This window comes from Echinococcus granulosus, assembly GCF_000524195.1.
Source record: "Echinococcus granulosus chromosome Unknown EG_S00005, whole genome shotgun sequence".
Taxonomy (NCBI): domain Eukaryota; kingdom Metazoa; phylum Platyhelminthes; class Cestoda; order Cyclophyllidea; family Taeniidae; genus Echinococcus; species Echinococcus granulosus.
The window spans coordinates 1,414,957-1,441,883 of record NW_020170385.1 but is presented as its reverse complement, the minus strand read 5'-3'; the positions used below and the strand labels follow the sequence as shown (position 1 = coordinate 1,441,883).

The 26,927-nt window shown below is 40.4% G+C and overlaps 6 protein-coding genes across 6 annotated transcripts in view; 5 read left to right on the top strand and 1 right to left on the bottom strand. All coding sequences in view use genetic code 11, as the record gives it.

Moving 5' to 3' along the window:
• The window catches only part of EGR_01415 (hypothetical protein), a gene marked incomplete at both ends in the record, with an annotated part of 2,183 nt that extends 1,901 nt beyond the window's left edge, over positions 1–282 (top strand). Inside the window, one exon of the mRNA XM_024490664.1 lies at positions 170–282. Coding sequence (XP_024354988.1) covers positions 170–282 — 113 coding nt within the window. The remainder of the gene's footprint in view (positions 1–169) is intronic.
• A 289-nt stretch (positions 283–571) lies between these two features.
• Positions 572–4,950, top strand: EGR_01414 (hypothetical protein; the record flags this gene model as incomplete). The annotated part of the gene is made up of 6 exons (XM_024490663.1): positions 572–652; positions 1,477–1,589; positions 2,668–2,725; positions 3,545–3,588; positions 3,658–3,923; positions 4,829–4,950. 6 exons carry the CDS (start codon positions 572–574, stop codon positions 4,948–4,950), a joined length of 684 nt encoding a protein of 227 aa, XP_024354987.1.
• A 3,027-nt stretch (positions 4,951–7,977) lies between these two features.
• Positions 7,978–11,388, top strand: EGR_01413 (Smoothelin-like protein; the record flags this gene model as incomplete). Its single annotated transcript, XM_024490662.1, has 5 exons — positions 7,978–8,230; positions 8,637–8,771; positions 9,617–9,653; positions 9,939–10,029; positions 11,233–11,388. 5 exons carry the CDS (start codon positions 7,978–7,980, stop codon positions 11,386–11,388), a joined length of 672 nt encoding a protein of 223 aa, XP_024354986.1.
• Positions 11,389–12,454: 1,066 nt separating this feature from the next.
• EGR_01412 (Host cell factor) lies at positions 12,455–18,390 on the bottom strand (the record flags this gene model as incomplete). Its single annotated transcript, XM_024490661.1, has 15 exons — positions 12,455–12,506; positions 12,717–13,045; positions 13,206–13,541; positions 13,700–14,022; positions 14,447–14,557; positions 14,861–15,029; positions 15,301–15,596; positions 15,721–15,897; positions 15,988–16,237; positions 16,328–16,642; positions 16,770–17,301; positions 17,356–17,655; positions 17,721–17,808; positions 17,970–18,191; positions 18,225–18,390. The coding sequence occupies 15 exons, from the start codon at positions 18,388–18,390 to the stop codon at positions 12,455–12,457; spliced, it is 3,666 nt and encodes a 1,221-aa protein (XP_024354985.1).
• A 398-nt stretch (positions 18,391–18,788) lies between these two features.
• On the top strand, positions 18,789–21,756 carry EGR_01411 (hypothetical protein; the record flags this gene model as incomplete). Its single annotated transcript, XM_024490660.1, has 7 exons — positions 18,789–18,907; positions 19,671–19,711; positions 19,733–19,878; positions 20,898–21,062; positions 21,206–21,332; positions 21,477–21,564; positions 21,633–21,756. The coding sequence occupies 7 exons, from the start codon at positions 18,789–18,791 to the stop codon at positions 21,754–21,756; spliced, it is 810 nt and encodes a 269-aa protein (XP_024354984.1).
• A 1,725-nt stretch (positions 21,757–23,481) lies between these two features.
• On the top strand, positions 23,482–26,654 carry EGR_01410 (hypothetical protein; the record flags this gene model as incomplete). Its single annotated transcript, XM_024490659.1, has 3 exons — positions 23,482–23,520; positions 25,645–25,702; positions 26,110–26,654. 3 exons carry the CDS (start codon positions 23,482–23,484, stop codon positions 26,652–26,654), a joined length of 642 nt encoding a protein of 213 aa, XP_024354983.1.
• Between the last annotated feature and the right edge of the window lie 273 nt (positions 26,655–26,927).

Here is a 26,927-nt window from a genome sequence, read left to right as displayed (position 1 = left end):
ATAAGCGATAAGGTATTTGCATTTCCATTTAAGATAAGACTCAAATTATGCCCTCAAACAACTGGCAAGTCCTCCTACCCTTGAGATGGTAGAGGATACTGCATAAACGGTAATTAAACCTGTGATGATAAGAAAAACTTGTTTGAAAATTTCCCTTTTTCATTAAAAGAGCAGAATTACAGTACTTTTCAGGACTTGAATGAAACTTTTGTGCTATTGTATCCCATAATTGATCGTATTCGTAAAAATAGCATTCACTTTTTTAGGAAACTACTCACTTAGTATTCTGATTTCCCCTTAGAAGATCATCAAAAACAGGGAATACTGGGATTAAGTGATCAGTATACCATTAATCTTGTTGTGCCTGACCTTGTAATGCTCATAGGGGCTTGTTTTGCACAATAACCATGTGCTTGGAGCAGCATTTCACAAAAAACGGTCTTTCTACAACATATTTTACGAATTTATGGGAGTGATAAAAATCCCAGTCCGTTAACATGATTGAAACAAGGCTAAGCAAAATGGATAAACATTTCTTAAAACCACTCATTAAGTCTACCCTTAAGACTCCATGCATCAAATGTTAGCCAAAAGCTGTGACACCGCTTATGAATTTGCAGTAAATAAACAACTTTGCGATATGATTAATGAAGTGAGATTCATTTTTGCAACAACATCATTCCATAAATTTCTGTTGCTGTCGCACGAGTAAAGTAATTACTACAATTAGGCAAAGAGAAGGCGGTGTTTCAACTTCATGAGGTTTTTGAGCAGAACAATTTGCAGTCATTAAAAAAAAGCTGCGTTATTAGGTTTAATCAATCCTGCACGTTTTAAATTGCAAGCGAGTCCTCCTGGTCTTTATTTACTTTTTAATCGAAAAAATTTAATCAGAGAATTTTGAGAACATTTGAGCCGCAAATAGTCTCTGCGGGATTTTTCGTACGTCTGCATAATAACACGGCTGCATCCTACCTATTTTGCTGGTATTTCGAAATAAAGCAACCTTTTGTGAGCTAGCCCGACTTTGATTCGCAAGGCAAAACCTCATTAGCGTGTGTCTAAAAGGTAGTTGGAAATTCGAGGGAATAGCGTTTGCCATCTAAGACAGCCTTTCTTATTTTAACTCTGTCGAATCTAGTTACTCGCGACTGGCTGAGAATATCATATAATATTTACTCTAATCCCCCATTCAATCATGATATGAAGTTTAGGCCTACCGTGCAAGTGCATAAATGAATAATTTTCGGATGGAAAACCAAGATTTTATGTCAGCGTTTCACATTCTATCATTCATCACCCCCTCTCCCCTATTCCATTTTGCGGGATGCAGTGAGCCAAATCATGCACCAGAAGTGCTGGGGGTACTACTAGCGATTGCTCTTTATTTGTGCGCATGAAATAATCAAATCCTCTACGACAATTTGTGTTGTCAGCTGGAAACAAATTCTTGTTTAAGCCTTTTTTTAATGGAAGGGAAGAGAATTAAAGTCGGAAATATCAATTGAGACATACCGTTATTTGGAAAAAAACAGCTGTTTCTTGAAATTTTCTTCAGAAATCAAAATAATTGACTTATTTTGGACAATGTGACAGTTTTTTCACTATGATATTCGCAAAGTGATACGAAAGGCAATTACTCTAGAACCTTATCCTTACATTAAGAAAGTGAACGAAATCCAAACTCTAATTATGACATTCCTACATGATTGCTACTTATTTTTCCGAATCTCCCCTGAATTTGTAATAAGCTATAACAGTACGAGAGACGATTTGATGCTAACATGCGGAAGGGCTGGGAGGCTGCAGACGGAGCCGCCCGCCCAGGACGCTACAATGAAAGCACAAACGGAGGACTAGGAGCCCACATGGTCAAATGTACACATATACAAATGTCGATTCATCACAATACGTTTACTTTGATCGGTTTGATTGCGCAACTTATGTTAGGCAAATAAATTACCGTGGACAGTATCAACAAATCCGTGCCATTACTGCACAAGCTCATTGCTACCCCAATTTTTAATTACAGGATTTTGATTTCCATCCTTTATTATGATTTCTCATGCTTAGACAAGAACTGATGCTGTCCTTTATACTTTTTGCGTTGTTTTTGTTAAGTTGTTTGCACCACTGTTTCAAATTTAAGGAGCTACATTACAGTCACATTTAAAAATTGTAGTGCATAAGAGAAGTAGAGCGGTGCAATTAATTCAATGCATTTTCCCTAAACTATCCATGAAGCCCAACTGTACGCTAGTAAATATTATCGAGACAAGTGTGAAAAATAACTTTTTTTACTCCACTTCTTAAACTTTGCTGTTTTACCGAACACATAACCTTGTCTGTCTTTAGCATAAGCGGTGATCGTAATAATCTTTAATAAACTGTTCTTAATGTAAAATACAAGATATATGTATGTGATTAATTATAAATCCTATTTTGTCGTTTGCTTAACCTTTTCAAATCTTTATTAACTTCCAAGTGAAAATTACTGCAACCTACTCATGAACTTTTCGGCAAATGAAGTTTACTGAGTTTATTCTACTATGGGAACCTCATATTAGTACTTTTGCTTCAATAAACGCCAAGCGCCATCCAGGCGTAAAAATTTTTGCTGATTCTTGCCTACTGTTTTACTTTACAAGTTGCTACTTCTATTTTTAGTTCATCAACCTATGCATTGCCTGACAGCAGTCCATATAGTAAGTGTACGATTTATTTGGTTTGCTTCTGTCCCATAGTTTATGCCCTGTGCATCTTTGTATACCACAAATATTCAATTTTTAAGTAAAAGCACTTGCTTCTACTAGCGTTATTTAATTGACGATATTAATTGAGGTTTGAAGCACTAGAAGTGCGCGCCATTCGACTCTGACTCCCTCGGACATCCTTGAACTAATCATAATTTGGCATTTTATAGCCACTGGCATTAATTTTCTTCCCTAGAGATGAGCTTTAATAGCAGTCATTCTCAGGACCAACTGCTCGAATTTGAGCAACCATTGGAGAATCAGATCATTTATGTTGATCCAACTCAGAGAGAACCACCGCACTTGCACTTGATATGCCGCCTGGCCCACGTGGAAAGACGCGCCCAAATCATTTGGTCCTATAATGACTCGCACAAACTACCCCTTGCACAGTTTAACACATCGTTTGATGGTAAAACAGCACGTCTTAGCGCCAAAGGTCTAAAACCCGAATACTCGGGCAGCTATGCTTGTGAAATTCGTCTGTCCTGTGGATCATCAATGGCCTACACTCAATGTGAAGTGATCATTCTCAAAAGACCTCAGAATGGTAAGTGCGTATGTGCATGTACAATCATTCTAATATCAATGAATGCGTAACGGATGTAAAATAGCCTTTTGCAGCATTGATTTAATTTACCACTCCAAGTGCAGTCTATTAGTTGCCAAAATATGTACCACAGGAAACGCTACTTATATATGTATAAGTAAATGTTTTAGTTTCAGTGCACATCTAAGGGTTTCTTGTGCTTGTGCTTTCTCATTACATAAGTATTTTTAAAAAAACCTAGAAACCCATTTTCTTTTTGGCTTTGCATCTGAGGCATGAAAATTGGTAAACGGACTTATGAAGATGGCTATGCTAATTGCAAAAACCACGTTAATACACACTGGTATGTATTAGTTTACCAATGTCATCGAGAGTTGAACGACTAGAAGTGAAAAATATTGTTCTTCTGCTTTTTACTAAATTCTTCCAACATTTATCGAATATAACTTGTTATATCAAATTGTCAGTTTGCGCCTGTGTGATCCATGATGTCAATGTTAATGAAAACTTTGTCTTATCAGATAACAATGACCCCCCACAACCGCTCAGCATTCCTGCTCCTTCCTACCAAGAATCTCGCAAAGATAGACCAAAAAGTCAAGAACCTGTATCTCCTCGAGGTAGTCGATGTGGGTATGCTCCCTCTGGGTAAGTTTTCAACAAGCGTCATTGGCATAATATCAGGATATGCGCGACATACATCACCATAAATTGAATTCCCTCTATGTGAATCTTGTTAACGAACCTACATGTCACTTTATGCTTAACTGGTCGAGATGATGCATTTATGCTAACGGCATAGATGAAATCCTGTGAGCTTAGAAGTATACCAAAGGCTATGTGACCAAATCACAACCATCGTTACATTTTTTTGGCCAAATACTGTGAAATTTAATTCCTATGGTATATTTTAACCAAAAGATTTATTATAAACTATTTCAAAATTAAAGGATGTTTGAAAGATCACTGGTAATAAATCAGTTGTAACCAGTATACCCCATAATACCATTTTTTCCATTGTATAAAGAAACATTCAGTATATTGAGCGCATCTGCCGTGTTCAGCTTTGTAGTTGTGTAATCGAGTTAGCATTAGCCGTAACCTTTGCGCATCACTATGAATTGCTGTGGCGTTCTCTTTCAGTATAGTACCCTTGCCATGTTTAAATCATGGGGAAGCGCTTAGAGTGAGCACAGTTCCACCCCATACACCGCCGCCTCCCGTACTACCCACACCGCCACCACTACTCCCTCCACATTTCATGCGGAGGCAGGTGGAGGATGCGGCTATAGACCACGATGACGATGATACCTTGCCAACAGACAACTACTGCACTCGGGGGAGTGCACCAAGAAATGTATATAACCATTCTTTTAAATGTGCACCACACCTCCTTATTACTAGTAAATACGCTGGAAAGCAATGATTTACACTTTTCAAATGCCTTCCCAATACCTAGGCAGATATTCATTCAGTCAGTGAGACCAGATTTGTCAGTTTTTTATTTGGGAATACTCGATCGCAGAATATTTGTTTGAGCTATTTTTAAATGTCATATGTGTATCATCTTCTCAGTATTATTTTCGAAAGACAGTGATTTTTATTAAATATATATATAGAAAACGTTCTAACCTAGCGTTCAAATGACCGAAATCAGCGCTATCATTCTATGTCTACACGGAGCGACTGCGTCAGCCTCACTCCCGCGGAGTACATTGAACTCCGCACTCTTAGCGACGTACCAGGCCTGCCTGAAGACGAGCAGCTGGAGGAAGTGGACGTTGCTTTTGGGTGCCCACGGAGACCACGGAGTCGTAGTCGTAGTCGCATGTGGAGGAGCCACGACTCCCAAGCCTTCTCCCTACGCAGTTTTGCAGAGCCCCGAGTCATTTTTATCAACGCCGCTCCACAGGCCGACAAGATGTGCCAAAACTGCTGTTGCGCTTGTCATCGCAACCGTTGCGTATATGTAGGTGCGGAGGGCTACCCCCTCATAAATGAGGTGGCACATTTGTCCAGGGGCTCATTCTCCAAAAGCTCAGCTAACAAAAGAGGCAACAAACGCATCTCCTTCAACCCTGACCCAGAATTGTGCTATGATGAGGGAGCAAGATATGAAGCAGCGAGACTTGATTTAGTGCATATTTCTGAGAGACCCCCTAAGGATCTTATGAAAGAACCAACGCAGTGAGTTATGGGTAATGGTCAAAAGCTATTTTTACGAATATATGTCCTGATCTTTGGCAGTAGAAAACCTACAGTGCAGTATCTTTTGGCATAGAATTAGTTAACTGTTAGCTTGAACATATGTGTTTCACCGTAATTGTAGACAAACTCAAGCAGTGTCCTGTTCTCGCATTACTCAGCACGCAACGATCAAACCACCGCCAAATTGCCGTCCTGACGCGTCCTGGACTTCGGGCCCAGGAAAGTATTTGCCGAAGGACACTGAAATACAAAGCCCAGAGGCGGCCGCGGCTGCCAAAGCGACCATTAAGAGGGTTCTGGAGTCGCGCATTTGTGACCCCATATTTAGCAAATCGCTTGGTGCCACAGATAAAAAAGGCTTAAAAGGGGCCCCAACATTTCCGATATCCGATACCAAAGCTGCGAAAAATAAACTCCTAAACGAAGAAGTATCAGATCCGGCTGAGGATGCAAATCCGCTATTAGTGCACCGAAATGAAGATGCTGTGATGCCGGACGACGGGGGAAAAGCCGCGAAGGAGCGATTCATGAATGCATTGGCCCGCTTTCAGATAAGTACCGTATCAAAACCAGGTCAGTACATATTTGGATCTCACACATTTAGCTCGCAAATTATTTATGAAAAATATCTGGCATTGCCATTTGTTTTTATTGAAGAAAATGAATCAAACAAACCATTAAATGTCCAAGGTATTCATTGTCAGTCTGATAAGTCCCTTAAATATTCGGAGGATGCTAATTATGCACAGGAACGGTCAGAAGGACAATCAGTTCGACCGTGGAGAAGAAAATCTTCCGGAAACGCCAAGATATCCTTGCAGACAGACCAATCGTGCAAATCCAGTAATGGTGACCACAGACCACAGCAACACCACATTCATTTATCCGAATATCGGCAAGGTAACTTTCTGAGTTATATTTCATGTCCACTAGTAACTGTGGTTCATCAATAAAAATATTTATTTGTGGAATTCATTAGAAACATGAAACAGTTTTTGGCAGTCTTTAGATGTAAATGGCGTAGATTTTTTTAATTTAAATCTACTAAAGAACTGGACTGATTATTCAATCTAATTACATAATCTACGTGGATAATAATTTGCGCAATTTAACGCAAAATATTCAAAAAGTTTGCGCTACTTATCATTTTAGAAGGGGATAGACATCCACAAGCCACACCGGCAAAGCATCAAGGAATTTTAACGAGTGCATTCTGCAATTCGCGAATCCCCGTGGTTCAGCAAAGTGGAAGTGGTATAAGGAATATAACAGTTTGGTTAACGAAGTCCATTGGTAGCATTCACTCTGCCTCAATTTCCTCAAATAATCAAACTTTAACCGCGAGACCGGATTTAAACTATCGAGAACCCGTGAATTCGGGATTGCAATAGTTAAATCAAAGTAATCCTTCGATCAAACCACATAAAAATAATGGCAATCGAGGAGGCGCAATGACGTTAATGTCGGCCTACTTCCCCCTTTGTAGAGCTGAAACGGTTTCGTAAGACAAAATATTGGTCCCGACTTGGTCAAAAGGATGGGTCTAGATTTTCCCTACAACGGAATATGCACCATTTATTTGAAAAATTTTGGCAGTTTCGCGGCTTAAATAAATTGCTTGGTTGCTTGTGTCAAAATAAAAGCCTAGCATCACGGTACCTCTCAAACTAACACTGAAAGAAGTAAGCAACTGAAAAGATTCTTCGCCCATGATTTAAAAAGCATTAAAATATAATGAATATATCAAAGCAGTTGCAATTGTTAACTAAAGAAAGCAACAATGTTAGTAAGTTCAAGGGTAAATAGGCACTATTCAGGTAATCCGACGCCGGAATGCACTTAAACACACCAAAATGCTTGCCCAGGAGAAGGGATGCTTAAACAACAAAGTAGAACGACTAGACCATTGTACTTGTGCTTAAATTTCCTTACAAAAATAATAACATACCAAAGAAACAGCTCACTAATGTCTAAGAATTAAAGCAGTTTTTTAATTCAATCTATTGAAGCATGAGCCGGCACACTTTGTAACGTTCCTAGCTGAATTTGACAAAATTGACAGTGCTAAAAGTTAGCAAAAGCAACTCCCGTGAGCGCTTCAGCAGCGTAAACTACTGAGTAGTGCATCCCAGAAGGCGAAGATGGCGCAGCGCTTAAAACATTGGTTTCACTCATTGGAACATGCTTTCAACGAATTATTTTTGCATTTCGTTGAAATTATTTCCTAGCAGAGACTCAAAAATTTTTGCAAGATGATACAAATCAACTGAAATAAGTAACTAATATGTTCCCCATCTACTTTGTAAATGAGAACACTGATCTATGGCAATTTTGACTGTTTTCATGGAATTTTTATTTGTTATCAAGATGATTCCGAATAAAATTTCCATATTCTTTGACTTCATATATCACACCTAAAGTGGTATTAAAATTTCAGAGGACGATGCTGTTTACCGTTCAAAGGGAATGTGCGAACTAAATGGCAGCCAGGAGGAGGAGTGCGTGGCAATAGAGCACGAGGCGACCCGACAGACAAAAATGCCCTCTACTGGCCCGATCAGTGGTCTCAGCCCTATAGCGAGGCAACCGGAGAGATTAACTCCACGACAGCCGACATGCAGTGACGTTCAGTCTAGATGGCAGCAGCAACGCAGTAAAATCTTCCGCAATGTCAATTGTATCAGATCTCCCGGCACCTCCAAGTGTTTCCTTCGGCGTGGTAATGCCTTATACAAGCTAGTCTTTTCTGATAGAAGGCGAAACCACCCCGTGTTACCCTCAGGAAGATTCTGCTTCCTTGATATGTATTATTATCAATTCATTAATTCTCAAAGTTGTGAAATTCGGCAGAGAACCATATAAAAACCTAATATAAAGATTATTATGCTATATTATGTTAATTACAAAGCCCAAAATCAAAATAGCATCACTTAGTAGGAAACGAAATCACCCTCTGACCGTATGTATGAAGATAAGAAGTATTACAAATTGATGTTTTTTGGGGCTCAAAAATACCTATTTTCAGGATTGACAAAGGAAAATATCCGCTTGCCTAAATGAATCGAAAAACGTAGGAGACGTGTCTATATATTTACTCAAATAACGCAATTTCTCGCTTCATTTAGGAGAAAGAAATTGTAGAGAGGCTATACGTTATCCGGAAGAGGATGACAGTGTCACTGTGCGGTTGAAGAATCCATCTACTATCTTGTCGAACGAAATTCAGGCATCAACAAATACCAGTCAATTTTCTGATGAACGTATGTGACCCACGTGAAAATCGCTAATTATCAATTACCAGATATTTTCACATAATACATTCTAAATATCCTTATTCCCTAATATAGTAGCAAAAGCTTTAAGTTAATGCGAGAATAAGAATGAAATAAACTCAAGAACTAGAATACTTTAATTCCACCTTTTACCCCGCAACACTAACATTAAACTGCTTCCGTACTTCAAGTGGTAGAAAATACTGAACAATGTTAAAAAACCCAAAAGAGTCGCCTTTCTCAACACATTGCTTCTGCACTTGCTTTGCTTTCTTCAAAGACGTGCTTTAGAAGCATTTTCTGTACCACTATAAAAGCATGGGCATAGTTGATCTAAGTATCACAAATGCAAGATACCGCCGCCGCCGCCGCCGCTTATTCCAGGTCAGTACAGAGCTCTTCGACATACTTTTTATCATCAAAGAAACCAAACATATTCAAATAAATATTTTTTGTAATTAGCTCTTCCTCCATTTATTGTGTTTTTACCCATTTTCACCCAAACTATGCAATTTCTGAGAAAATTTATTACGATGTAGTGAAGTCAAATTTAAACCGTACGAAACACGATATGCGATGTGCTTTCCTAGCAAGAAGCAAAAGAAAAATATCTGATGGAAAGTGACAATGAAGTTACTGCTTGGATAGTTGAACCATTTTTGAATGCGCATAATTCCCAATGGTATTTGCCGTTTAAAGTTATTCGCTTACATTTAAGAAACTGGGGTTGGGATGCTAGAGAATAAAGAGGAAATGTCAACAGGAAGCTCATAACTGCGTACATTGGGAACTTCAATAAATTGACTAACCAAATATTTTTATAATGATTTCAGCAACTGACCCTGTGGCATTCTTAAATGAACACTTCCGGTACGTCTCGGCGTCAAAACAATGCTTGCTGATAAACACGTTATTGCCGAAAATGTTATATCTTCCACCTGTAATTTAAGGCTTGTGTCCTTACGCAGAACTATTTGATTGATGCAGTGGTTTCCACCTGCTAGTGTCCAAATACAACGAGAAGGCCTAAAGCATAAAGGCTTCAAATTTCTCTTCTGTTCATTCTCCTACGCACTTTTGTGCTTGGGTTTCATGAGTTTATTCATTTTTACATGCACTTTAATTGGAGGTGTGTTTTCCGATTTGGTTTTTTAGAATACACAAGATTGCTCCCCTGACACTACTAGAAATGAAAAACTTGGTACTACGTTTCGTTCAGTTGAACACGCACGAGTACTTGAAATATGTGAGTTCTGTACGATCTTGTGCAATTTATTATGCATTTAGTTTATTGCCTTTGTAGCTAAATAAAATGTAGTTCTAACAACGCATTTAAAAAGAACGTATCGAAAGTAGGCACAAACCTACACCACTAACTACGAGTTCAGCAATACAATACAAGAGCTAGAATTTCGGATTTTGGCACTTCCTTCGTGAAGTTTTGTCAGCATGCAATGTCAGTCTTATTTAAAATTGTTCATTTGGTTGTTGTTAGCTACTCCATGTAACCACTCTAAAGGCCACGCTATTGTGAAAAATGAAACGTTTCCCATTTCACTTCGTAATACCGTGTGTCTGTCAATGAGGTCCACCTTATTCGAAATGGTGATTGAGAAAAAAACGACGTAGAGACGTGGTCATTCGATGTACCAGTTACGAGTGTGAATCTATTGGAGGGAAATAAGAATGCTGATTTTGAAAGATTGGCGTAATGTCTGGGAATGTTTACGCGCGTATTTAAGCAAAAATGCCTAAAAGTGTTCAGGGAGACCCTCCTCAGCCCCGATATACCTCCCAAAGCGGTGACATGCCTCTTTGCGGGTGAACTTCATTCCTAACGAAAGCTATCAACGTCTTTGAAATGTGAACACTTCCTGAGAACGGAGATAGGAAGTCCACCTAAAGGATTCATTTTGGGGGAGCTGGAGGACTAAATGTCATGGATGACACGACTATATGAAAAACGCATACACTAAGCTAAACATAACGGACCACTTTTCAGCTAGTACTCTGCTCAAATCACAGTTCTCCCGATTTCCACTGCTTGTAAGCTGTCAGCTTTTCCGAACACAGGACTCGTCTGGTTTGCGTTTACCAAGAACGTGATAAATTACGGAGTGCTGAACTGATACGCACTAGCCTCCGTCAATTTGCCATAGTTCTCATTGATGATGCACCGAATGTACATAAGGTACAAACTCGGTAGCTATGGCAAAAGCTAAACGTTGATAACGCTATTTGCTACCAGCAAAAATTCATAAACTCGTGCTTTACCAGCTCGGTATTTTCGGTAATATTCCAAAAGGAAGCAGTCTCAGAAGCATCTTTCCAGAGTCCCTTAAATAGTCAGTACCAGCATGTCTGCTGCATATCTAAATCGGAAATTCCATTGTAGCTATTAACCAAAACTACTTCTCAGCCAAAGTCTATTAGTATGCACCTTTTTTAGGGTGTTGAGGTGAAAAACTTTTCGACATCATGGGCGGACGGTATCGCAATGTGCGCCCTTCTACACCACTTTTTCCCAAATTCCTTCGATTTCAACACTGTTCTTTCCGGAGGAAAAGCAGAGAACTACCGCCTCGCATTTGAAATAGCTGCGTAAGTTCAACCGTGTTTGTTCAAGTGTGCCTGGGGGAAGCAGTAATTGGGCTAAGCGTATCCGTTAGCCATGTATCACTGCCTATAGCGCTTCCAAGAGCTATTAGAAGTTGCAATTATTTGCCCGAAGCGGAGGTAAGAAACAAGTTCAACTTCCCCTTCCTGTGTGAACAGTAGCTACATTATCCCGGAATGATCACATACGAGTTTCATTGATAACATTTTAAAGGAGACGTTTCTTTTCAGCGACATGGCTGGAGTGCCTAACTTCATAAGTACCGAGGAAGTGACGAGAAGTGAGACCGGCCCAGATTGGCGAAGAATTTTCCTGTACCTCAGTCACGTCCTAATAGCGTTAGAAAAACACCCCCTAAATAGGGCCCAACCCTCCCATTTGATTCGCACAAATCGATGACCCGACGAAAAGTCGCACCACCCGTACATAGCACTTGTTTCCCCACAGTTATTGAGTAAACCAACACGGCTGATCCAATGAAAAATCAACACCATCAGCGCGCCTTACCCCGGTTTCCTCCAAATTGCTTTAGCAAAATAAGAACGATACTGGGACCGTTGCAGTACGCTTGCGCTAGCCCTAGCAACACGTGGCTGGGTTTGTGGGGCACATGTCCAGATTGATAGCTGGACAGAGAAATGTAAGCAGTAAGAAGCGTTGAATGTTACAGAAAAGCCGTCAGAGGAAAATACCAAGGTTTATATTTACAATGTTAAGAATAAGATCATGTTAAGTGGAAATGCCCATAGCCTCAATAATGAAGGGAGATAGAGGAGTGGAAGCGGTCACGAAGACTATCGTAACTATCGGTGCACAAACACGGTGGATAATTTGAGGATAGGCCGCATATATACTTTATAATGGGTACTAAAAATAGAACATTGGCACAAACAGGCGCAAGTGCAAACAGCCCGATGAACAGGCGAATAGGGTGCAGGTACACGAAGGAAAGATGAGAGCATAGAGCTCGGGTTATACATACAGGTTCACTAAGAGAGATACAAATGCTGCCAAGCGCAGTTGCCTGTGTGCGGGCAATGTCAGATAGGATCGACTAAGTTTGGTCATCTTGTTTCTTAATGCGCTTCACAGGAGATATATAGGTTCTAAAATAACGTTCAAAAAGACACTTTATCACCAAGCAAACGTCACAGAAGTGTGAACTCGAGCAACACATAGCCACATGATTTTATCGAACTGGAATATTTCCTAATGATTCGCTAAAGCGCTAAACTAAAACTAAATGGGTTAACTGGTTTGGTAAAACACCGTACAAACACGAAGATATGAAATAAGGCGGCATAAAATCGAAATACCCTTCAGTAGGTCCAGAAGGCTGGGGACCCTCCGGAGGCGGAGTGTTTTTCAAGCTCCCCGAGGTCGGTGATACCCCGCCGGGGGCTGCATCGGCCGGCATGCTGCCAGGTGCCACTCCTTGTCCGAAGGTGTGGGACTCTTGAAGCCAGCGCACCTGTGTGGCCGGGCCGTAACCCTTTTCGTTGCATGCGGCGATGCGAAAAATCACGGCAGGTTTAGAGCTCACATCTAAATGAGCCTTAGCAAGGACTGTGTGCATGACTAGAGCACTTGGCTGCGGACCTGCGTAGACACGAACGAACGCCATACCAGAAGGCACTGTTCCCATCTAAAAACCAATGGGGCAATAGTGGAAGAGTTAAGGCTACTATCCTCAACAAGAGGAGATATTTGGACGTACAAGCTAATGAGCGCATAACTAAAACTTCCCCATGCACATAAAATTTCGCAACTGAAAATAAGATAAACAGTAGTCCCTTAACACTCACTTTTGCTTCTTGTAATTCTTTTCCGGTTCCTGATTGAGATCTAACAGCCAAATAAACAGAATATTCGATTATACGGCCAGCCGTATTTTGTGGTGGTTCCCATGTTAGCTGGGCACCCTGTTCATTTGTCGTAATTTTAATGGCACTTGGGGCACCTGGAAAACCTGGTAAGCAGGTTTTAAAGGCGGATATTTCAGACCAGGGACCTCGACCACAAGCGTTCAAACCAGCAACACGAAACTTGTAGGCTGTACCCGGTGTAAGAGCAATTTTTGGACCTTGTGGAGGAATGCCGTTAGGACCGATTCCGTTGGGACCTTGGAGGGCATCAAGTGCCTGTAATAAGAAAAATCGTCTTCTTTTTCAACGGGAATTGAAAACCAACCTCATTTTATCCGCACTTGTAGTTTGCACTGAACGATGAAGGAATCAAAATGTATCATTTTAGATAACATTAATCATGTTGCTATGAGATCAAATGTCATTAACCTTACCTCAACACTGATTCCAGCGTCGTTTGTATTCGCTGAGTACATTGAGACCGAGTACTTCGGCTGCTTGATAACACCAACGTCGTGCCACGCACTGTCGCTACGACTTGTCAGCATCGCGCCTGTGGGTACATTAGCCTGAATGAGCTGATTTCCTCCTGCGCCCACTGCAGAAGTGACCGAAGGAGTCAATATTCGAGGCGTCAAAGTCACCTTCGACGGAGGCATTGGGACTGCAACGTTAAGAGGAATCGAGCGCGTTGACTGCTCCTGAAGCCTTTTGGGGTTTTCAAGGAGCGATTCCATATCTGCCTGACCTTCGTCTTCTAAACAGAACAGTCAGAGTAAAGTACTAGCAACTCTAAAATACTAATTTCCATAATTGTACAAGCCTAAAAAAGTAGGAGCACCGAGAACACTTTGAGGAAAGAATCAAGTAAAATCCCAATCGCACATAGATAACAAGAGCATCCGAGGTCCCTCCTCACTATCAATGTTGGGTACTATGAGCTATCATGAAAACCAGTTTTTACCATTTGTTTTATCAGTAGACAGACCAACTTTGACACTCGCCTTATAGACTCAATACGGCTCAGAATATCCAGAAACCTTGACTTAATAAACCAGAATTTTACCGAGTTGAATTTTAGGCAAACTTCAAGCATGTAGACAGAAATTAGAATGGATCAGGTGATAACACATAAGTCTGCGTGCAAACGAAAGCCGCTTGGTGTAGTCGCATGCATCTACCTTCGGTATTATCCCCACGATTAGTTGCAACAGATGCCAGAGTCACAAGCGGGTCATTGGTCTTTGATGCAGTTTTGTTGTTCCCGCTGCCACCACTTCCCACCTGGGGACCTGAATGGAGTGGAAACAGACGCCTTGTAAGCACCTAGATGGATTACGTGTCACTGAAAACTTCTGGATAAACTTTAAATCTGTGAGCCTTTTCACACTTAGTGTTTTTGAGATAGCCTGCTTAAGCCCCCCAAAAAAAATCTAAATAGCACATGCCCAAACTTTAAATGACCTCCAATTCACAAGGATAATGTCGTACACCTTACATTCGTTATCAAAAGCGACTGAGAGCCTCCCAAGGGGTCAAGAAGCTTACACAAACTTTAAAATGTGATCTGTTTAAAATCAATTATCAGAACTTACGAGAATGGAAAACAGCATCAGATAACTCGGAGGCGTTTCCAACGGTAACTGAAAGCTTGCTGCTATCAGCACCTGATGCGGAAGTGGGTATGTCAGCAGAAGTACTTTCAACATCTGCCAATAACTCGGCAGCTGCTTCAGCTGCCATGTTATCCACTAAAGCACTCACCTAAAAAGGGAATTTCGTTCGGACAACAACTGATGAGAACACGAAACCACGATGCGCAAAGCATGTAGAATACGTGCATCCAATTGGTTCAAAGCTTTTCATCAAACGATAACCTCTAAAATTGCGACTACCGGTACTTCCACCCAAACGCATAATTTCTATCTGTATTAACTACGTAATAATCAAGACGCAATCAAGGTACATCTGTAGTCCAATCGTCAGACACAAATCAACCATAAACTGACAAAATTATAACCACTTTTGGACATACATCAGTGACGCTAGTTAAATCGCACTTCTTGACATCCGAATCTGCCACCTGAATGGCTTCAGTCTCCTTAGTACGGTCCGCCCATTGTTCTTTAAAGTCCCCACATGCAGAATCAGACTCATTACCCGCCTCATCCACCATTCCGTCAAGTTGAGGCAAAGTAGGAGCAAGAGCTTTGCTTGAATCTACTTGTCCTCCATCCTGATCATTACCAAGGGTTGAAGAACTCGAAGTTTTGGTCAAAGGTCGGGCCGGAGCGGCACAAACATTACCTTGCCCAGTATTAACCATGTTACCTAGCAAAGGTAGACATCATTCTGTAATAAAATCAGTCTCACTTTGAAGACTAGAGCTGTCGATGATGCTGATAAACTCCTACAATTAATTCACGTAGGATGCGTTTGTAGACATTTAGCTCACCGGTCGATCCAACAATGACGACTTGTGGTTGCCTAGAAACGGAGTTGCTCGAAGCGTTGTCTACTGCTGGTGTAGCTGGACGTGCAGACGTCCCACTTGTGATGAAAATTGGCTTACCGGCACCCGATTTTTGAATCACATTGGCGGGGAATGTCTTAATCACCTTGGGGTTGCTACCTACGCACAATGTAAGCCAAACATAACTTTCATACATTATGATGCAACTATAAGTTGACTCGTACAATGGATGTGCGAGATGAGACCTACCTTGGGGTGCATGGATGGAAATAGTCTTTGGTGAAACACCAATATGCTGTTGTTGACCGACGGCATTTGCAGGAGATAGAAATTTTATGGGCCGAATCAATCCGGTTGGGGTCTTGACGAGATGTACGACAGGACCGGTCGATCCTGAACCACTAGGCGTGGCACTAGATGTCACCGAACTCAAAGTAATACCACTCGAACCGCTGGCATTGGACGTAACAATCTGTTTTGCGGTACCCGCTGCGATTATCTGTAAAACACCAAAATGTGAATACCCCAAAGCATTTTCAGCATCAAAAGCATACTGAGGAATTAAACTATCAATTAATGAACAAATTACTTGTGGCTTTGTTGGGGCCGTAACCACGTTTGCCGCTCGAATTAAGCCTGCTGACTGAGGATGTTGCTGTTGTGATTGAGCTGCAACAAGGATCGCTGCACGACCAGTTACTGCACTGCTGGGAACGGGGGTAATTTTGAGTCCTGTTGGGGTAACGACTGTTGGAACCCGTTGGCTAGCAGCAACTCCGACAACAGATGCTGTTTGGGGACTAGCCATTGCAGAAACCGCGCGCACAGGCGTGGCCGTAGCTACGTTCGCTAAAGCTTGCAAGGAAGCAGCACTAACAGCGACAGTTGACGGAGTCGCAAAACGCTATAATAAGCAATGAAATACAACCGATACTTCAAAATTACTAAAAACATGATGCAGTGGATTGACAGAGGTTCGACTGATTTGCAGTGTTTGTAACCTAGCCAATGCAAAAGGAATCTAAACCTACTTGACTCGTTGCACCTGATGATGTCATTCCACTGACTGGAGACTTGGCTTGAGGAGCATCAATCGCAAGAGTAGGATTCATTCGGGAACCCACTGGGGGACTTTGAGTAGATGAGGGTGTTGAGACATCATATTTCTGAATTTGAAGTATGTAGGCATCAGCTGTCGGTACGGAACCCCACGTGACATCAAGACTCTGTGTGCCGGCTCGGACAAGCTGAACTCGACTTGGGGCGGGCGGTTTATCCGTCTCCAAAAACCATAAATCCTTGAAGCACACCTGATTGTTCCAAGCTTTCCTATAACCGTCACGACCAGACCATATATAAAGACGTGTGCTGACGGCAACTGCACAATGACCTGCTCGCGCACGCGGAACAAGACTGTCATCGAAGATTTCCATTTGGATCGACTCCCACGACATTGTATCGAGATTGAGGCTAGCAAGTGTGTTCGTACACTTCCATTCTTTTTCGACAGTTGTTTTCATATCATCCATAACCAGAGGTACCCATCCACCGAATACAAACATACTGAAAGTAAATAGGTGCATTTAAGCGATATCACAGAACAATATTCCAGCCTACCGATTACCAATCACTGTAGCACTGTGCAGACTGCGAGGAGCAGGGAGATCGCCCGAAATAGAGGGTTTTGTCCATGTCATTGTGTCAATTTCTAGTTGCCAAAGATCACCGAGGCGACATCCCGTCATGCCACCATACACCAAAAGACGCCATTTTTTAATTAACCCATCCATAACCTGATATGCAACAGCGGTATGAGATTCTCGAGGCGAAGGTGGCTGACCGTAAGTAATTGGAATATCCCAGCACATGGCTGAGGAATTAGGCCGAAGTTCTAGCGTATATAGATCGTTAAGATACCTGGAAAAGGTAAGGGAGTTGAGAACAGAATTCAAATACAATTTCTTATGAACACACAGACTAACCTTGGGATGTTGTTTTTCGGATCTTCGCTATCATTCGTGATTCCACCGAAAAGGAAAGCACGCTGACCCACGAGTGTAAAACTATGACCTTAAAGCATGGTATTTACAAAGTGGTAAAAGAGACTACAGAGGTTCTCAACAATGCCAAAACTAATGGTACTTAGAGTACTAAAAACATCCTGAAAATATTTTTACAATGACTGTTATCAAACATTAGTTTTCCACAAAATCTTTAGTAACTGCCATTACCTATTCGCGGGCAAGGCAAAGGTCCATTCCTAGGAGGCTTAGGTTTAAGGCGCTTCCACTCCCACTTGGACGCCTGCAGCTCGTAAAGCTCGTTGGAATACTTCCCGTATTCTAACATGCCGCCGAATAGCAAGACACGTGTATTCTCCGATATCATCCCAAAAGCAGCACATCCCGGTGGAATATCGCCTCGTACCGCCGGCAAAAACCATTGATTAAGTGCTAAAAAGTAATTTGTACCTTCTTTGAACATACATGTGTTGAAAACGTGGAGTTCATCAACGATTCCCTCATTTCCACCACCAAAAATAACAATGAGGTCCTTGAGCGCAACTGCTTTGTGACCGTGACGAGAACGCGGAACATTGCCCGAAGCCGTTGTCACTTTTTTCCATTTAAGCACAGGCGCTGGCGCCGCCATGTTCGGATACGCAAAGCGCGCTATTAACTATTTTATGGAATGCAATCTAAAGTAACAAACAAACAACTGATAGAGTAAACTAATAACAAAAAAACTTTTTGTCATCTAAAATCACTTTTAAGATTCGTAAGAGCTGGGTTGTTGCCAGTATTTAAAAATTGTATGTATCGGGAAAGATTTATCATCTAAAGGAGTAAAGGAATTAAATATGCGTTTAAGAATAAAAACCTTTAAAAAATTTGCTAAGATTTAAACTAATTTTGTTTATATGTTAGGTAGATGTCACATGTAACATAGACAGGTGTAGCGTCCAGAGTCTTTCCCTGAAGACGATAGAAGACAATGCTCTAGCAGAATAGGTATATATTCAGCACAGAGAAGGCGTTTGGGCTGCTGACATGGCCCGAAGGCCAGCCCACCCAGCGATGTACAAGGAGGCTAATACAAAGTCCAAAAGTAGCGCCTTAACAATACCAAGGGATAAACCGCCATCGTATTACATAGGACTATGTATCGCGTATGTTCATATATATTATCATATTTCCGTAAATTACAGTGCCCAATTAGGATTCCTGCTTTTCCCGTCTTAGCAAACTTTTGATGCTTAGGTAACACTTAGGTTGCTTAAGTATATTCTTTATGGAGGAAGCAGTAGTAGGCTCGAACCTCGTGATTGTGGAGGGGTCAGAACCTCCCGAGGCAAAGAGCTTAATGTCCTGGTCCTGCTAGACCCGTACCTGCTTCCATTGACTCCAAACAATAAACATGTCCCAATCAAATCAACCTCTTCTTTCAAAGAGCATGAAGGCTGGGGAAGAGGAAATAAACGGGGGCGTACCACATAGAGATAAGTACTAATGCCATTCTGTAATAATAATGGCGCCTTTTATTAGGTGCATTGCCATACAATTTGATTCAAGGATTTCTAATGGAGAATTTTTGGACCGCAATGAGTTTGCTAAAAGTTTTGCTTTTGTACAGTCGTTAATGCAATTTAATTTGCTGTTGAACTTTTGGGAATGCAAATTGCCTGAGAAATCTGCTTTTTGATGCAATGACTTCATGATTTCGTCTAAACACTTAGGTATGTACAAATCTGATGCAAGCTATTTACTTCTGAATAGACGCTTTGCTTAAGATAACAAGATCTTAGTAGTGCGCATTAATTTTATTTTTAACAGATATTGCAGGTAACAAATTTTCTTATGAAAACCAATTAAAATGTGATTGGAGTGATGTTTTTTAAGTGAAATTGTTTTACTGCCTTGTGGTATTTGTAGTTGCTTCGCCTCTGCCAGTCGTAGCGCCCTTAGGCGGTGGGGTTTTCTGCATTTGTAGATAGGGTTTCTACTTCTTCATACGGTCAGTATCTGTAGCCACTATTTCGTTAACATTTTTACGGGTTTTGTTCTTACTTTACGGATCTCCGTTTTGGTGGCGTCTCTTAACTTGCACTTGTGTGGCCTTCGTTCCCCAACCACCCTTTCGGTAATCTGTTTTTGATCTTATATGCGTTAAAACAACTAGAAATTAGTCAAATATCGGTCGGCTCCTCCTTTATGCAGTAATAACTATGCAGTGTTTACCACTGCCTTAGTATACCTCTCCATATTTTAAGAAGAAAACCATTTGAGTTCTCTTTTGTTTTTGTTTGGTGATGCAGCCGCAACTACATAGAAAACGCAAATATGATGAATATCACATGCTCGTGTGTTGTTTCTGGTGCAGTCTCATGAAAGACGAATCCCGTGCGCGTGGGGGATGACGCCTTCATTAACGTCCTGTTTTATTAACAGTAGCGCCTTTTTAGAGGTGGTCAGAGTTCGATTTTCGTAGATGTTTTGTGGAAATAGAATCATGGGCAGTAAATCTGCAGTTTTGTAGTTCGTCGGTATTCCTTTTTGGCTTAGTTTCTGAAGGAAAGTCGTTTAATAAAGGCATAAGTTACAACGAATTGAGCACTTGAGTTCGTTCGTTCGTTCGTTTTTAGGTACAAGAGCTTCCAGAATGGCTCTTAACCTCAGCAAGCTAGGGTCTCTTTACATCTCATTAAGAATTTCATCAACCATAGCTTATAGAGGCGGTTCAATTAAACTCAACTACTGCTTTGAAAGAATGGAGGTATTTTGCGATAAAATAGTTGAATTTAGGACGGTGGATGGGGGGAATGCTCTGCCAGTATTTTGGTGGAAAGGATTCCAAGCGAGTTGGGTTGCTTGCAACTCACTATACACTTATTTCCACGGATCCCTGGGAGGTATCGATTGCAGCTATTTGGAAGAAACCCATTCAAATCTACGTAACTTTTATATAATCATGCAAATGGTATCAATGACTAGCAAGGAAAAGCTGCATAATCCTCACTTGTTGAGCCAGCTGACACCACTTTACAAGCAGGAATTGACGTTTTTCGAAGAAAGAAGTTTCATCAATGTCCCTTCTGCATTGAGCAATATATGGGGCGTTTTGAATGGTCAAAGTATGCACATCAACTATGACCCGCGTAGTCTCTAGTGGATGGGACGCTGCAAGGTCACTGTTTTCAAAACGAGACGGAATGTGGCATTGTGAGCCCGACAGAGGGTATAATCGTGATTGAGACAATGAGTTTTCCTCGATTTTTGCCATTTGTTATGTGGAGGAAATATCGAGATACTGATATATTTACGAAGGTAGGTGACTTTATGATAATCATGGGTGTCACGCAAAGCTATTGAGACAATGGTGTTTTAAGCGCGAGCCCAGTATCTAAAAAAACAGAAAGTTATAATGCATCATGCGATTGTATGCTCGAGTAATCTAATTTGATACTAAGACAAGGAGGACCTCTGACGTACCGGGCGAGCCGGGCCCACCGTCCCTCAGCAGCACCGACTCGTTTGTTGATGAGGAGGATCTAACCGACAGCTATGTGAGCCGCACCCTAAAGTTTTGTGAAACAGGTGAATTTCGTATAAAACCAATTCTAAAGATCATGTAACCAGAGGTTATACATAGTAAAGACCAAAGCTAGGGCACTTTCTTTAACTTTACCAGTAAGAAATCCCGTTTTTATGACCTTATGCACTGGTTTTCCTTATTGATAGGTACTTTTACCGTTGAGATTTATGGCGTTGCAATTGGACCCCACCCAATAACTATGAAACCATCTCGAATCATTGAACTAATTGGGCAGTTTTTGGTACATATAATCGAAAAACATGAAGTTTGTGGGATTAATTGAAGATCATTGTGCTTTTTAGGTTGAAGTACAAACCCACAGAAGATCTTGCCTTGGACACATGGAAATCCGGGGATAGTTTATTGAAGCTAAGAGAAATATATTTCATTACCCCGATTAATTTACTTTGGCAAACTCAAATATAGCGAGAATACTATCAATTCAAGGAGCGTTTTTTTGGTTTCACGTGCGGATAATTTGGTATGTGGAAGAATAACTTCACTCGAGGGAAGCCGTTTAGTGCTCGTGGATTATTAAAAAACTGATTGGCAGAAATTTTAATTCTTAAAATGCTATTTAGCTGCAGTAAGTTTGCCTGTGACCGATGTGCTATTGCAAGTTTGTAATACCACTAACGTACATCGCCGCGCTTGACGCATTTGCCTATTTCAAACTGATTTTTTAGAGGGATGCATCTATGCGCCTTTAGATGCATGCATTCCAGAAATACTGATGTCAGGTAAAGGGAATTTGGTTCAGAAGAAATTGACAACCGATATTTGGCTTACAAGTGTGCAGTATATTTGAGTCTGTGAAGGTGGACACGCTCCTCAGATCGTAGTATATGCTAATTCAGCCAGCTCCCTACTTATGGTAGTCAGACGACTGTGTCTGTACCTTATCGACATTTTATGCAACTGTATGGAATACGCAAAAATAATACAAGAGGATTGCATTCAGGCCGAGTTATATTCTACAATCGCTAGAATGGATGGACTTTGTAGAAAAACATGAATATTTTAGGTTTTGTTTTATGTGCAAGAGAGGATTCGGCGCTAACATTAAGAATAATGCATCACCGAACCCGCGAATTATGAATTTTAACAAGCACTTCAGTTCCACTTTACTTATCAGGAACACCATTTGCAAGTCATTGAAATGGGAATTTTAGGTACTTTAAATGCTGCAGCAAAAGTTTATACAAGTTAAAACCGTATTTCCGCCATAGATGGCTGAGATTGTGCAGTTACTTCTTTACCTTCAATTTGAAACTTCCTTATGTTTATTAAGTCAAACAGCAATAATTATGTATAATAAATGCATGGTTAAAAAGGCTCTTGACGGTTGGGTAAATACATTGTTCATTAACTAAACAGTGGGATTTTACCTGCTTTTGGGGCTATGATAAAAAAGCTGCATAAAAATGCATTCAGATTCAGTTCAATACACCCGTATTCTTCACAATCAAATGAAGGATGTCACCTTAAAGGTTAGGCCTATTTATTGATAACAAGGTAAAGCTTTTTTAAGAATCAATAGAAAATAAGGTATTTTAATCATGGTTTTTTGGCCACAGCAATTTTAATTTATCGTAGGGTAAAGATACAGACCCATAATAAGAACACAAAAAAATGAGTCATTTTAGTAACAGAACTAATTAGCCATACAACTTGGAATCGGAAAATAGCACAATTAAAATCATGTCTAAATGTACTAATTCACTCAAAATTTTATATTAAAAGATTATGCGGACCATCCTTAGTAGTTTTGTGCGTGTATGCGTTTCATTACCTACAAAAACTGCCACTTTATGCAGGCGTTGATCAAGTCAGATGAGTTTTTATACACATCTTTGACACAATATTGATCGCACAGGACAAAAAAGAGGGCAGTGAGACGAGATCGACTTACTTGATTGGCCCTTCTTCCTCCAATAGGAGCTCTGATTATTAAAAGATTTTATTGGTCATGTCAAACGACAAACTGCGAGCCTTACTACGCCTAGCGCATGCACGTGTCGTGTAAAATCTTCACGGAACGGCATTTGATGACACTGTTATAAGCGGTAAAGAGAACTAACTAAACTATTTGGATTCATTTCACCTACCTGCTCGTGATACAATTCCCTACAGTTGACCATTTGGGAGATAATGGGTCAGAAGCTTTCATGCGTCAGTAGAAATCAGCCGGTAGGTCTATTCGTTACCGGTCCATAATTTGAACTTGGCAATTTAATTTATTCGATTCGAGACTTAATTTTAAGCGCACTAATAGTATAGATGCTAGAGTAAATATGGTAAATATACCCCTAACTTTAAAAGCATGCAGACCTGTGTTTTCCGATGATAACAGCCACCACAGGAGACTTGTTTTCAATTTTCATGTTTTAAGTTATTAACTCATGCCTTTAGATTAAGCGCATGTATGCAAAGGACTTGATAGAAGAAATACAACAGTGAAAAGTGGAATATAAGTCCTTACATTAAGGTCTGTAATAGCGAAAAATTGTGACTTATCCACTGTCACGAAATTCGGAAGCCATATTTGGGGAGGTGAAACAAATGCGACAACACACTAACACCATAATAACAAAAATAATGAAATAAAAAAGCATTTTTCCCCGTCATTCGTCTTTTCCATTGTAACGAGTTTTCACAAAAGACCAGGAAATTCGATCCAATTCGGTGCTAATGCAAACGTTCGATGCCATTTTCTTAGAGTACGTTTAATAAGAACTTGAACATATGAAGTGATTGTAGAGTTTCGTGGAAATTTATTTTCATTTAAAACCATTCTTTAAATGAAAAATAGAAAACTAGCAAGCTTGATTATCATATCATCATAATCCTATGCATTCAAATAAGGAAAGCTAAGTTTTATGCATCTTTCAACGCATCTTCATAATGCTTGGGTAATTTTATGCGGCTCTGACTACTGTAAATAGTGGATTCCATTTAATATTTGCTCCCGAAAACTAGAAATACAAGTGATCTGTGCATTATGAATGATTATTGATGCTGCGTAATTAGTACTTTTGGACCAGATGGAGAGAATTTGGGGCATATTTGCTAAATACATTATTAGTGATGCCCATACATAATATTTTTATTTATTCAGCAACGATTAAGAGCCAGTGATTAAATTAGTGTAACAACTAACCACCATTTAAAACAGTCCAGATGCCATTATAATTCACATGCTTTCTTAAAAACAAAAGATTACCAGGGTTTCCGTTTGTCAAAGTGGTAAAGATGGCTCTCGCATTAATAAAAAAGGTTATTCAATGTACACCCTTACTAGGTTAAGAAAATTCGCTTTGCCCCCAAATATTATTTACCCAATTTGTGTGGTCGGCCGAACTGGCAAAACCTGAATCGAAATATTCCATCAAAATAACCTGTAAAAACTACTGGTTAATCCTCATTAAACGATTGTAAGGTTTTTCCAGCGGTCGCTTGAAAGAGGCGTGATTTCAGAAATGCCTCATTTTAATCATAAGCATGCTCCACTTATTGGAACAGCCTAAATTTTAGCAACTAGTAGCAAACCCCTGCGGCTCTGCATTATGTCGTCTTATCAAAGATTGACCATAAGTGCAACCGTGCGCATTGTTTGAGACGGGCATTTACTAATGCTGAGTCTCGAGTGTCGGGTGGTTATTCCATTCCTTCCTTCCTCATTTATTTATTTATTTATATAGAAAATCGATTAGAAGGCGCGTGAATTGGATTGTCCCGTAACTGGTGCAATGTCAGTATGGGCATGCTGAGGTGAAGAGGACCTAGGCGTAACTGCGAGTGTGTACTCCTGGCACAATGTGGTATTAGTTTTCAAGAATGAATGTAGCAATGCCATTGTTGCATATCATTATTTGACGTATCAGAGGAATGCACTTGTTGTCACTTCTATCCGCTTATGCATGTCTGGAGGTTTCCATTAAAATAACTCAGGTAGTCGAAAAAATCATTATAAACAACCACTACTATTCTCGTATTCTATATGGCCGTGCACTAAATAGATGCGTCCATTAATATCATCAACCATGAAAGTTGCCCTTTTGTCTTGCATTTTGAGTCTTCCACACCAAACCAATACCATGAGGAAGTATCTGTTTTGGTGTCTATACAACTGCTGAAAATTGCCGTGCATTTTATAAAAGTGAGGAATAAAACGAAAAAAAAATGTTTTGCTAATTTCAAAGAGTCAACGTGGGACCATTATAAAGTGGTTTACTGAGTCCATTAGAACAAGTCTTCAGCAATAGGATGCGGAAATTTGATTTAAAATTACATTCAGTAAACTCCATTTTTCAGATTGAAGGAGTAGAGAAGAAGAGCAAAAAGCCAAAATGCCAAATGGTTGCGACTGGAGGTAAATTAGTGGATTTTATGTTGATACTGAGCTACTAATATATTCATATCTTACTTGCTTACTTATGAAAATCTTACCTATTTCTATCATCAAAGTGCAGTTGAGTTTGTAGTATTTTAATAAGATTTCGCTAAATACTTCATTTTCAAATGCATCTAAATCTGTTTAGCACAGGTGAGTAAGTATTATAATTCCAAAACTTGATTTAATATAAAGACCACTCTTTTATTGTTTCGAAAAATTTTGCATACGTTTTTAAAATTACCTTCTCTGTGAACCTGGAAATAAATGTTGGAATTTCTAACTACTCATGAACCATAAGTTCTCTGTAGAGGGATTTACAAGTCAGTGTAATAAAGGTGAAATTATAGTTGTTATGTACGACTTATAAAGATTGCGTGTGGCAGGTGATCAAATCAATGCCGAATCAGCCAATCAGCAGGAGTCCGCGGTTTCAGAGAAGGTGATCTTTCTGGAGCCGGCACCGAGCAGCTTCAGCCTCCCTTCTACCATTCCGGCGTGCAAGAAAGCCAAGGACGGTACACACATTCAGGCCAATCCCGAAGTGACCGCTATCTCCAAGCGACCTGGCAATGAGATGGTGAATAGCGCTGATCGCGTCCACAAGGAGCAGCCAGTGGATGGGGAGGCGCGGCGGTTGGCGCAGGGCAAGGCCAAGCCAGCCTGCTGGCGTGATCTCTATTGGCACCTCGTTTATAGTCGTGGCTTCAAGACCGACGAGGAGAAGGTACGAGCGCTCTTCACATGGATCTGTTCCACGTCACCCGATATGCAGCCCTTTCCCTCGGAGGTCGAGGAAGACGACGCCCACAAAGTGAAGGGCAAGGGGAAACACCAAATTGACTCACCAGACGTGGTTCTTCCCAGACTCGTGAAGGGAAAGGCTAACTACGTCCAAGCAAGTTATATTTGGTGTTGCATTATGACGTAAAATGATCAGTGCGCTTATAAACAGTTTGTCTCATCAGTCAAATCATTTTAAGATAAATATGTTTATGAATGCCATGTCATTTAGGGAGCATTTTACATCTTAAGTGAGGAGCGAAATGGTCTGCATTAGGTGAGGATAATTGTGCTACGAAATGTCGATCAAATAACGGGATTTTATAGTCTAGTCTAACAACGAAACTATGCATTTTTGGAAGGAAAAAGTGCCATTAATTGTTATGCGTGTCCCTTTAGGAAGGAATTGAACGTTTACGCT